Source organism: Argiope bruennichi, chromosome 11 (assembly GCF_947563725.1).
Source record: "Argiope bruennichi chromosome 11, qqArgBrue1.1, whole genome shotgun sequence".
Taxonomy (NCBI): domain Eukaryota; kingdom Metazoa; phylum Arthropoda; class Arachnida; order Araneae; family Araneidae; genus Argiope; species Argiope bruennichi.
The window spans coordinates 89,313,935-89,326,633 of record NC_079161.1 but is presented as its reverse complement, the minus strand read 5'-3'; the positions used below and the strand labels follow the sequence as shown (position 1 = coordinate 89,326,633).

At 33.8% G+C, this 12,699-nt stretch overlaps 1 protein-coding gene across 1 annotated transcript; it reads left to right on the top strand.

Annotated features, from left to right (window-relative positions):
* Nucleotides 1–991: 991 nt before the first annotated feature.
* Nucleotides 992–12,495, top strand: LOC129956727 (uncharacterized). Its single transcript, XM_056068665.1, has 3 exons — nucleotides 992–1,123; nucleotides 3,921–5,019; nucleotides 11,297–12,495. Exons 2-3 carry the CDS (start codon nucleotides 3,936–3,938, stop codon nucleotides 12,493–12,495), a joined length of 2,283 nt encoding a protein of 760 aa, XP_055924640.1. The 5' UTR covers nucleotides 992–1,123; nucleotides 3,921–3,935.
* Nucleotides 12,496–12,699: the final 204 nt, after the last annotated feature.

The following is a 12,699-nucleotide window of genomic DNA, read 5'->3' as shown; positions in this document are numbered from 1 at the left end:
GCGGTGCCTGCTCAGGTGTCGTTCTCGTCATCTGACCCTGTTCAAAATTACGAGGTCCGTCTCAAAGTAGCCCTAGTATTGCTTTATAATTGCGTTAATACATAACTAAGCTAAACTAACTTGTTTTCTGACTAGGATTCAAAATTATGATTTTTTTCCCAAAGATGATTCTTGAGTTAATTTAAAACGGATTATAGTGGATTAAGATGCTAAGCTAATGAGTCATTCAAAATGAACTTTATCTCCTGGAGTTTATAAAATCCGTTTTAAAACGGAAGCGGGAATTAACGAATCATATCTAGTTAATGCCACAAGTTTAATAAAACACCTTGTCCAATGAACAAACTGCTTTAAAATCATAAATCAGTGCTTGCGAAAAATAGGAGCTTTTCTTATGTATAACCTGTTTTCATGCCTGATTGCGCATGATCTGTTTATTCTTATGCCGGATTTACACTCGGCCAGCTATAAGACGGCCAGTAGGCAGCGCATGCGTAAAATAGGGCTGATTTAGGTTTGCCATAATTTCATAAGATAGATTCAGGCATTCCATTCTTGACAATAGATTGCCATTTTGGCGTCCCTGAAATTTTCTTTTTCACTGCGTATCGTATTAAAAAAATGAATATTTAAACAAAGAAACATGGTTAAATGGGAAAAAAAAGGTCAAAATACCTAAATCTGACAAACTATAGAAAAAAAAATGGCAAATGAAAAGGGAAAAAAAAAAAAAGACTCACCCTCGCATCAGAAAGAACAAAGAGCAAAAAAAAAAAAAATGTCGGAATTAATCTACGATAAGATATTAATTTTTCAGGCATAAAAAAAGAATCCCTCCAAATTCTAGGAACGCATGTGGAGTGAGAAAAAAATACAATGCATCGGCATGTTGTTATCCTGTCTGGACAATTACTTGCCATGGACCGAACAGTATTTTTCAGCCTGTCTACGCATGCGCTGCCAACTAGCCGTCTTATAGCTGGCCGACTGTAAACCCGGCATTACTCTCGCCAAAATTTATTATGTATTGGTATTTCGCAACGCTATTCTTTGGACTCTGAATTGATTTGTTTTGAAATCCTTGCATGGTTAGAATTTTTATGCTACTAAAATTTTTTTAAAGGTATGATTTTCCCTTTGCTCATTATTCTAAAAATTGACATCATTTGTTAGTATGTATAGATTTGTCGTTTAGTTTTTTGGTTGAGAATTCGAAACTCTTTAAGACTCGATTATTGAAAATTATATGCTTTTTTATTTTATTAATTTAATGCACGAAAATCATTAAAAACATATTTATTTCAATATTTTTTATTTAATGCTACAATTTATCTGATGGTATAAGATAAGAAATCTGCGTTTATTTTAGTTATTTTCTACACCTACAAATCTTAAACAGTAGATTAATTCGAATTTGTCAGTAATGCGAATGTTTCCTCTGTTTTCTTGAATTTCTTATTAAACATTGTTAAAGTATTGTCAATAATTTGATTTTATTTTGATTAGTTTGGAATCAAAATTAAAAAAAGAAGTTAAAACATTTTATTTATGAATATTATAAATCCTTTAATCCATCAATTTACTCTAAGAATTTTATATAATAGTTTCAATTTAAAAAAATGCAAATTTTGCTTCGCATATTTGAGAGTTTTTTTAACGTTTCATTTATTGCATATTATTATTGCCTAACTATTTAATCAAAGTGATATATATTGACTACTTCTTAAAATTTCTCATTAATTAAAATTATAATTTTTTAAATTATTAAAAAATATTTTGTTTACTGTTACTTTTATTATAAGTTTAATTATTGCTAGTTTTTTATTAAAAAAGAGTAAATAATATCGATGTATGAAATATTAAAAATAATCTTTACTGTCACTTTCAGTTAAAGAATTTTCGAGTTTTTGCCGTAGTTATTTTTAAATACAGTTTCTCTTAATTCATATTTTTCGAAAAATTAAATTTTTATTATAGTTCCAATAGCTTCAAATCTTTAAATTTCCAATGTAATTTTATTTTCATTAGAACTTAATTTTACCATGCGAATTTTATATTCATTTATATAAATAATAAAAAACTGAATTTTCATATTTTTATAAACTGAATACAAAATCGTTTGTTCCATTTTTTTTTTTAATAATTTACTTTGAAAACAAACTTAAGTTTGTGTCGACTGGTTCTGGAAAACATTAAACAGTAATGTTTGCAAATGTCATGCTCATCGAAAAATGTGTTCAGATTTGATAAGTGAAAATAACTTCGTTAACCTCTAATTTAATTTTAACTACTTTTTTTCCGAAAATCAACAATTATACCATCCGAAATCGTAGAATAATACTTTCAGAATATGATTCGAATGCCAGCGTTTTTATAACTCCAAAGTTTCTTGATAGAATTAATGGTATATTTTTTAAAAAGAATTAACTAAAGGTATATACACTTTGCAATTTAAACAAAAAAAATCACTTAATTTTCTGTGCCAATGTTTTAAAACATTTCTAAATATCTTTCCGAAGCTTTCATACAAAGCTTCTTTTCCTTACATTTTAACTCCGTTTTATCTTTCGTATCTTTCTATATAGTCGTCAATTTTGTCATAGCTTTTATTCCCTGTATCGGTAGCATTTATTAAATTTTAATTATTGCTAAAAATTTATCATATAACGCTTATCAATATTCGCTTTAATCATATATTTGATTCAAATAAAGGGATTAAAACATTAGTACGTTGGTTTGTTTTCTATCAGAAGGTTAGCTCCTGAAACTGTACCAGCCCTTGTACTATACTTGCTGTACTTGTACCAACTGCAATTACTCATCGATTTGGGAATAGTCTGAATGAGTAATAGTTGATGAAGATAGTGATATTTGGGTGTGTGTACCTTGCTTGTGATCCCCGGACGTGCACCCAAGAGTCTCTGGCATTGCGGACATTGTGACACTTGTGTTTTTCGATTTCACGGGATTGCTTTGAGCAATTTCATCCTTAATCCCCGTGACTTCAGCTAGGAAAGTCATAAGCTAAGCTATTAACAGCAAATTGGCTAGGAAAGAGCTAAGGTAGCCACTTAGGCTAGGAAAGAGCTAAGCTATTCTATTATTCACATATTTGGCGTAACATAACTTCATCCTTAATCTCCACCACTTAGGCTAGGAAAGAGCTAAGCTATGCTATGAACTACATATTTGGTGTAACATAACTTCATCCTTAATGCCTACCACTTAGGCTAGGGAAGAACTAAGCGACTCTATTATTCACATATTTGGCGCGATATAACTTCATTGATCTATATGACTACTGCAAGTAAAGTGCTAAGCCATGCAATTAAAAGTGTATTTGGCGCAACATAACCAAACATGGCAGTTGCACTATTAAATCTAAGCAATATAACTTAATTTCTAGACAGTATCAATTGTTATAGTTGAAGTTCTCTTCTCTATTCTAATTAATCTTCTGATATACGATTTTAGGATTTTTCAGTCTTACTGTGAAATTGCATTGTTTCTGAAACATTTGGGTATGAGAAGTACAAACTTTTCTTCATTTAGGTATGGCATTATGCGGTGCTCGAGCGTGACTCGCAAATCATTGAGCATTGTTTTAAATTAGCAAGCTAAAAATTAAATTATTTACAGATTTTATAACTCAATAAAAAAAAATTAATGGAATCCATAAATATCTCCCTTGTTCTAAGAATTCATTGTTGAATCATTACAAGACATTTGTCAAACAAAAGGTGTCGATTAATCAGCGAATAGAAAGCAACTACAGAGATGAGGAATTAAATCTTGTAAGATAATTTTCGACAGTTAATGGTACGTAGTCACCTTGTTCATTTAAACCTATAATTTTAAAATAAAATTTTATGCAAATACATTTCATCTAAAAAAAAATGTGTACCGTTTTTCCTTTTTAGACAATTACAGCAATAATGGAAAAAAGGGACAGAAGCGAATCAGAACGAATAGTGCGAGAAGGCTTACATTTAAAGGATCCAGGAACATCTCAAGTGCAAGTTGGGGATTCAAAAGATTTGCAGTCAAATCATCAGTTACAGAAAGGTAAAGATCTAACACATATCATAGCCTCTGAACCAGCCGAAGGACTCGAAACACAGGAAGTGACGCAACAAGGGAAAGAATCCCCATCACAGGATGTCTCGGTTCAAGGTCCACGGGAAAATTCTGAAGAGCACGAATCGTTCCACCAAGAATGCGAAGAATTTAAAGATGATGAGAAGTCAAAGCAAATGATAGGCATAAATATAATGATGCTACAAAAAGATGAAAGCTCACTTGTTATTGCACAAGATTCAAATCAAACAAAACAAGGCGATCCAATACATGAAGAATGTGATGCGTTTGTGGCTGAAGAGCGAGATTTAGATGGAAATACAAAAGTGCAACAAACAGTTGACATTCCAGAAAATATCATGCCTGTCTTGAAACAGGAATCAATCCAAATAACTGAACAAGAAGACAATGATGCAATTCATCAACAATATGAGGAAAGTGTGGAAGAGCAATCGGTATCAAAATTGGGAACAAATTTAGTGGTGAAACTAAAGGATGAAGCACTAAAAGATGACTTTCTTGCATCAATTCAAAGTCCGACGCAAACAGTTGAACAAGAAACAAATAAGATGGTACAACAAGAATGTGACAGAATTGCTGAAAATTCTCTACTTTTGCAAGAGGTTGCATCTGATTCACAAACGTTAACCGACGGCCTTGCGTGTCTTCGGCGTTTGCAGGAGAGTGTGTCACCTCCAGAATCGAAAGAATCTCATGCACCTTTGCGAGAGCTTAATCTGGAAGAAAAGGTGTACCTTGCATTACCCAGAAGGGCTTGTCACTACCGACTACAGATTCCACCACACCCAAGTCTTCCTGCCGTACCAGAAGAGGAGGTTCTTCCATGGACGCCATTTGAAACCTTTGGAGAAGAGTTTTTTGAACCCTTAGCCCAAAGAATTTTAGAAGCCCTAAATCCGCGACTGCTTACCCAACAAACAGGTAATCTTTGCTAATAGTAGTTATTAATGTTTTGAGGATTTAAACGTTTATTAGACAAATACAACTATAGCTTAAAACCAAAACGTGTTAGAAAATGTATGAACCCTAATTAAATATAACTTATTTAACTGCAATTATATTTAGTACTAGCCGCCTTTGGCGACCAGCCGGTTCGCCAATCTTAATGCTCGTTAAAATTTTAATAATTATTTTATGCAGTTCCTACTTTAATAGCTTCTTCATTAAAATATTTCCAAACTTCAAATTTTGATAGCCATATAATTCACTCATAATATTATAAAGGCCTTCAGTCATAAAGTAATATGTATCTCTCTCATTTTCTGTTAGCTCCCGTAGAATTTATGCTTTAAATTAAAGTGGAAATTATTAATCTGCAATTAATATAATAATATTTTTTGCTGAAACAAAGCATTTTTTTAATAATATTATTACTGAAAACCGAGTCACTCAGCATTTAAGCCTTATGGGCATTAAAGAATATCTTTCTTAATTTATGTAATATCTCAAGAATTTGTGAACAAAATTTTCTCCGATTCATCATAAGCAGATCAATTAATTAACAATGTTTGATTTTAAATGCATCAAACACTAAAAAAAAAAAAAAAAAAAAACCAGAATCGTTTAAAATAATCGGTCGAAAACAGGTTAAAAAAACTACCTAAAAAACGATGTACTTAAAATTATAAGCATATACAAAAAATATGACTAACATAAATATAATTTAATTACAAAATCATAAAACTAATCTAAAAATAATTTCAATCAAGTCCGCATCCGTTGAAAATACTTGTCAACAATCAACATACAATGCGCATACGTGAATTTTCAACGCCAGTTATGGTAACGCAAATTCGTTAATTTTCTACGGTAGTTGGGGTAATGCTACGCAGATCAGAAATTTTTACTTTCATTTATTCTGTGTTATTTTAATTGAAAAATACTTCAGAATGAATCTGAAAGACCGAATAATTAGCAATGTTTAATTTTAAATGCATCAAACAATAAGAAAATAAACAGAATCGTTTGAAATAATCAGCCGAAAATATGTTAAGCCTATCCTTGTTAGCGTGGGAAAAAATACTGAAGCCTTACTCATTTGGCGGTGGGGAAATGAAAAGATTTTTTGGCGAGAAAGTTAATTTTTAATTAATAATTTAAATTCTAATTAAAAATTCAAAAAAAGGGACCCCAGGTGCACATTCCCGACCTCCAAGGTATGCATGTGCTGAATTTGGTAGCTGTAGGTCGAACGATCTGACCTGTAGAGCGCCAACAGACACACACACGCATTGAGCTTTATATAAGTATAGATTAAAGAAATTAAATTTTGCAATGTGCAATACATTATCTTTACCTGGATTTATTTTCATTACCGTGATACACTGACTCAATAACAAAAACCATTCAAATGAGATAATTATTCATTGTATATTTTTGAAAGTAAGGAAAAAAAAGGAATTTTTACCTTTTCGTATATGTAATATAGTGAAAGTATAGTAATTGTCAGAAAATTCGAGATTTTGGGAATCTTAACGTTTAGACCTGTTTCAGTTCGAAAAGTTCGTTTTTAGAAAATGTCTGTCTGTTTGTGGCAAAGATAATTCAAAAATGCTTTGAGCTAGATCGTTGAAATTTCGTATGAGGCCTTTACTCCAAATTTGCAGATTTGAGTAAAATCTATTCAGAAGAAATCCGTCTGCCTGGCTGTTCGAATATATCTTAACACGATAGTTACAAAACGAAGAGAGATACACAGGTTTAACATTTGTATTCCGGAGTCCTGACATAGGGGTAGAGAGTCTTACCCGTGATCTGGCCGTCCTGGGTTCGAGTCCCGGATCGGGCATGGTTGTTCTTCATCTGTTCTATCTGTGAGACGTGTGAAAGTACCTCCCTGTAAAAAGGGGTAGTGAAAGCGAATGTGATGCGTGAGTAGCTAAGACGTACTCTTGGCCCCAGTTGGCGCTACTAAAAAAAGAGACGCTCCCTTGGCTTAAAATCGCTAACTTCGTCAGCGAGCTTGTCCATGGCAAGTGCCATTATAAACAACAACATCTGTATTGTAGATATTTACCACATTTTGAGCCAAATGCAACTACCGGTTGACTATCTATTGATCTGTACTTTCAGAAACATTTAAATGCGATAATTCAAAAATGCAATGACTTAAATATATCAAATTAGGCATGGAATTCTGCGATTAAAAATGCAATTTTATGTCAAATTTTTGTTTCAGTAGGTTGAGAAAAACGCATCAGAGGACCAAATTCAATTTTTGAATATTATTAAAACATACCAGAGATTAATCACCAGAAAACTGACCAAAGATGACGTGATAGATTTAATAAAAATGTTAAATTCAAGCCAAAAGCTAATATTTCGCAACTATTGTACGTCAGTGCCATTTAAGGCGTTCTCTGGCTAGAGAGTATGTCAAAGTTTTTGCGGGACCCCTCCTGCTAGTTTATACGGTCCGTTGTTTCCTGTATTTATATTTAGTAAAAATCTGCGCGAATACTGTAGAATTAAATACAGAAAATGTGTTTACTGTAAGACGAAAATTAAAATCTGAACTAATTTAGTTCGTGTGCGAGAACATATGGCTGCATTATTGTTCTAATTTAAGTCAAATTTGCATGTGTGTGTGAGACCAAATGGTTATTTGTATTCCGCAGCCATTTATTAAATTCTTAATGATCTATTTTTTTAGGACGTCGAATAGTTATTTAATTTTATTTATTCAATACAGTGGCGTTTCGTCAGTTCCGAAAATAGGAACTATGCAGCAAATATCAATCAATAGCTTACAATTTAAAAAAATTATCCGTAATTAACTTAAGATTTTTAGTTTCAAAACCAGATATGTATTTTTATGCATATATATATTAGATAACCAGTGTATAAAATTGTGAATAAAAATTAATATTAGCTAAAAAAATGTGTAACAAATGAGATGTGCATTTTAATAATACCTCTTTACAAAAAAATGTTCATATATATTTTCCAAAGAGTGATCTCTAACAAAGGAAAATCAATATCCAATATAAACAAAATGTTTTTGTCCAGACAGTAGAAACCAAAACCAAAACCTGGTTTCGATCCCTGTTATTGTAAACGGCAAATGAAAGATAAGAAAGAAAGAAAGGGGAAAAAAAAAAAACGTGAGAAAGAAGATATACTTTGTATGGAAGAATCAGCAGTCTCCCGAAAAGTTTCCCGCGTACTCCCTAATAAAGTTGTTATTCAAGAGTGTCATATCTGGTAATTGCGTGCAATAGTTATAAAATATTATTCTTTGGCATTAATTCCCAATTTTGCGAAATTTATAGTACGATCCTTGGCGAGATTTTTTTTGGCGATTAATCCCTGGTATATGTTTAATAGTGTCCGAAAATCGAATTTGTGTTTTAGACACATTTCTCCCAACCGAGTGAAACAAAAATTTGACACAATTGTAGTCTCAAGATCCCAAACCAAATTTGATTTATTTGAATCATTGCGTCTTTGATAAGTACAGACGGACAGACGATCAATCCCTTGATGTATATGGCTCAAAATTTGATAGTTGTCTACACTACAGATGTTAAATGTGTGGGCCGAATTTTCTTCATCTATAGCTCCCTTCGTTTTCTTGTTATCATGTTAACTTATATTCGAACAGTTGGACAGCTAGACTTCCTATGAACGGATTTTGCTCAAAATTTGACAGAAATCTACAAATTCGGTATAAAGATCATATACCAAATTTCATCTGTCTAGCTCAAAGTGTTTTTGAGTTATTTTTGTCAGACACACATTTTCCAAATGCGTATTTTTCGATCTCAGAGAAATCTAATATGTTAAGATTCACCAAAATCTCGAGTTCGAGTTTTTTGACGATTACTATACTTTTTCTACGTATTACGCGTATAGACAATTACTATACGCGTAAATAAATAGAAGAAAACCCGTGGGAAAGAAGGTACACTTTGGACAGAGGAGTATAATAATAATAATAATAATAATAATAATAATAATAAAAGGAATCGGTGTACCTCCAAGCCGTGGCTAGTCTGATTGCAGTTTTAATGAGCGTGAATTGAAAACGCCGTTTTCGTCTCCAGTCAATCAGTTGTTTGCGCGTAAAGGGTTTCATTTGTTACCAGCATACCAATCCGACCTGCGTTTCTCTTGCTAATTCATTCATTTACAGTCTTAGTTCCTCATTTTTCATTGTTTTTTTTTTCCCCTTTTTCATTGATAATCGAACTTCCAAATAAAAAAAGCAAGTAAATTATATAAAACCAGTTAGTCATCTCCCCAAAATTTTGTCGCATACTTTAATAAATTTATCATGCCAGAGAACGCTTTACATGGCATTGCCTACAATAATGACGAAATACTAACTTTTGGCGTACATTTAGCAATTTTATTGAATCCATCGTATCATCCTTGTTAAATGGGCCGCGGTGGCCTGGTGGTAAGGTCTCGGCTTCGGAACCGGAGGGTTTCAGGTTCGAGGCCTGATTCCACCGAAGAACCGTCGTGTTAGGGGGTCTGTTGCACGTTAAATCCGTCATGACCAAACGTCCTCCCGCTGGTGTGGTGTGGTGTGGTATGGAGTGGGGGGTGCCAGCTCAGGTGTCGTCCTCGTCATCTGACCGTGGTTCAAAATGACGAGGTCCGTCCCAAAATAGCCTTAGTGTTGCTTCAAACGGGGCGTTAATATAACTAAACTAAACCAAACCATCCTTGGTAAATTACTTGGCTACTAATCTCTAGTATGCTGTTAACATATTCGAAAATCGAATTTGTGTTTGAGGCGCGTTTTTCTCAATCGATTGAAATTAAAATTTGACACAACACTGCACTGATAGTCACGAAATGTCTTATCTAATTTGATATATTTAAGTCATTACATTTGGAACAGACGAAATGACAGACCTACGGACGGCCAACTCATAGTTGGATGGTGGCAAATTTAACAAGTGTCTACACTATAGATGTTAGATCTCTGTACCGAATTTCACCTATCTAGCTGTTTTCGTTTTGTTAACTTATGTCTTCCGATTGTCTGAACAGATTTTAATCAAAAATTGATCTGCACATTTGGTGTAAATGTAAACATAATTGTTCCATTTAAACTCCAATTTCAAAACTAGTTTTTCCCCGCTGGTGTGGAGAGGTGGGTGCCAGCTCAGGTGTCGTCCTCGTCATCTGACCACGGTTCAAAATAGCCCTAGTGTTGCTTTACAACGGGACGTTAATATAACTAAACTAAAAACTAAAACAAAACAAGTTTTTCAGACAGTTTGAAGGCGAAAGTGGATGGATCCTTTTGTTCGGTGATATAAGAATTTTTTGCTTCTTCTCCATTCGTTCCTTTGCTCTCTAATTGCATAAGATTTATAAAGAGAATGCATTTGGTGAGTTTTCAACGCAATATCATGTGCAAAAATTAACTGTAGCCGAAATGAGAAACTGGAACCCATAACTTTTAAGACGTTGACTGCCGTCTCACTCAAATTTTTGCGTGGCAGCAAAAATTCTCAGTCATGTAGATTTGATGCGATTAGAACAAGCCTAAGTTTAGTTTATATCTCCTTGTTTAAACGCGATGAGCAGCGCATGAATCGCCTTTGATTCATATAACTATCTAATTAGATATTCTCTTCTCTACTACAATTAAGAGAGTAAATACGTAAGCATCTTATTAGATAATGGTTCGAATCCAGGCATCAATCATCGCAACGAATGCGTTAATGGATATTACCTATGGAGAAACTTATCACACTTATAAACTGAATATCATGAGTCGGTCTTTCTGATCACACAGTAATTCATCTGTTTGAATCATCATTTGATTTGACCTTAATCGAGATCTACAACAAGACAGTTATAAGAAAGTAAAAACTTGAATCCTCTATTATTTTTATTCTTTTTGAGCTGCGTGACCCATTGTGAATCTAGCAAAGAATCTGAATCTCCCTACAATTTAACCATTGCCAGTTTACATCTAATCAAAATTATTCCAGCTATCGTTTTCATAAATGCATTTTATAAAATTGCAGATGAGCTAAATAACGTGATACATAACAATAGCTAATTAGAAATAAGAATAAAAATATACTTTTTTGGAAACTGTTCTTCTGCCATCAAGACACTTTTCAGATTTATCAGTTTCTCTAATATTAAGCTTTGATATCTTAATCTTGGAGGTATAATTTGTAACACATTTTTTCTGTGTCATTTATATCTTTTTGTACGTGTGTTTCAGAAATGCGTCATTACGTTCAAAGGATCCGTGAAAGCCATATCCAACCAGAAAGGGTAGCGTTGCACGAAGAAATGCGAACAAGATGTGTGAAATTATTTTGGAGTCTCTTACTAGCTGGCATTTTAGTTGTGGCACTGTATTTCTTAATAGACTTTTTAGACAAGAAATATGATACTGATAGCTCTAACTCTGCCTATCCGTTGAGCGATTTTCGTGAAAATTTGAGCATTCCAAGGATTGATTTAGAACCTGGCCGCTTGGTGGCTAACTTAGACTTTAACATCACTTCTCTGACTGCCAGTACGGACTATATTTCCACTACGGAGGCTGACTTGAACGATAATATCACCATTATGATCGCCGATATGGACAATAACGTATCCACTTTGGTAGTCGATTTGAACAATAATGTCAGCACTCTGAAGGCTGGCTTGGACGGTAACATCACCTTCCTGATGGCCGGGATGAATGATAACATCACCTTTCTGAAGGCAGGTTTGGACTATAATGGCACTTATCTGGCAGATGGCTTGGACGATAATGGCACTTATCTGGCCGATGGATTGGACGATAATGTCACTTATCTGACAGATGACTTGGACGATAATGTCACTTATCTGGCAGATGGCTTGGACTATAATGTCACTTATCTGGCCGATGGATTGGACGATAATGTCACTTATCTGGCCGATGGATTGGACGATAATGTCACTTATCTGGCCGATGGATTGGACGATAATGTCACTTATCTGGCAGGTGGATTGGACGATAATGTCACTTATCTGGCAGGTGGCTTGGACGATAATGGCACTTATCTGGCCGATGGCTTGGACGATAATGGCACTTATCTGGCCGATGGCTTGGATGATGATATCACCTGTTTGGTAGCAAATCTATGCAATGTCACTTCTCTGGCGGGTAGTTCGGACGATAACGTCTCTTCTCTGGTGGCCGATTTGAACGTTAATATTACAAATTCGACAGCTGATTTCAACGCTGAAGTCATACCTGTGCTATATGATTTGAAAGTTAATGTGAGCAATGTGAATGGCAATGGGTTTACTCTTATTACTAAATTTGATGTTAAGCTGATTAATTCAAGTACCAGTGTCACTACTTCTGTGGCTGATTTGAATGATAATCACCAATCTCGTATCAGTAAAATCGTCTCTCTAATGAATGACTTACCGTTGATGTAATCATTCCTTTAGTTGATTCAAGCAGTCATATCATGACTCTCTTGCTTAGATTTGATGTTAATATCACTTATTTGGAATTTTAATATCGCCACTCTCAGGCAGACTTGAAGTCACTTTGTAAAGTGAGTCACAAATCAACGATTATTAAAGTGGCGAAATGACAACAGCATTTTTGTGAATATATCCGAGATTATTTTGGAAGGT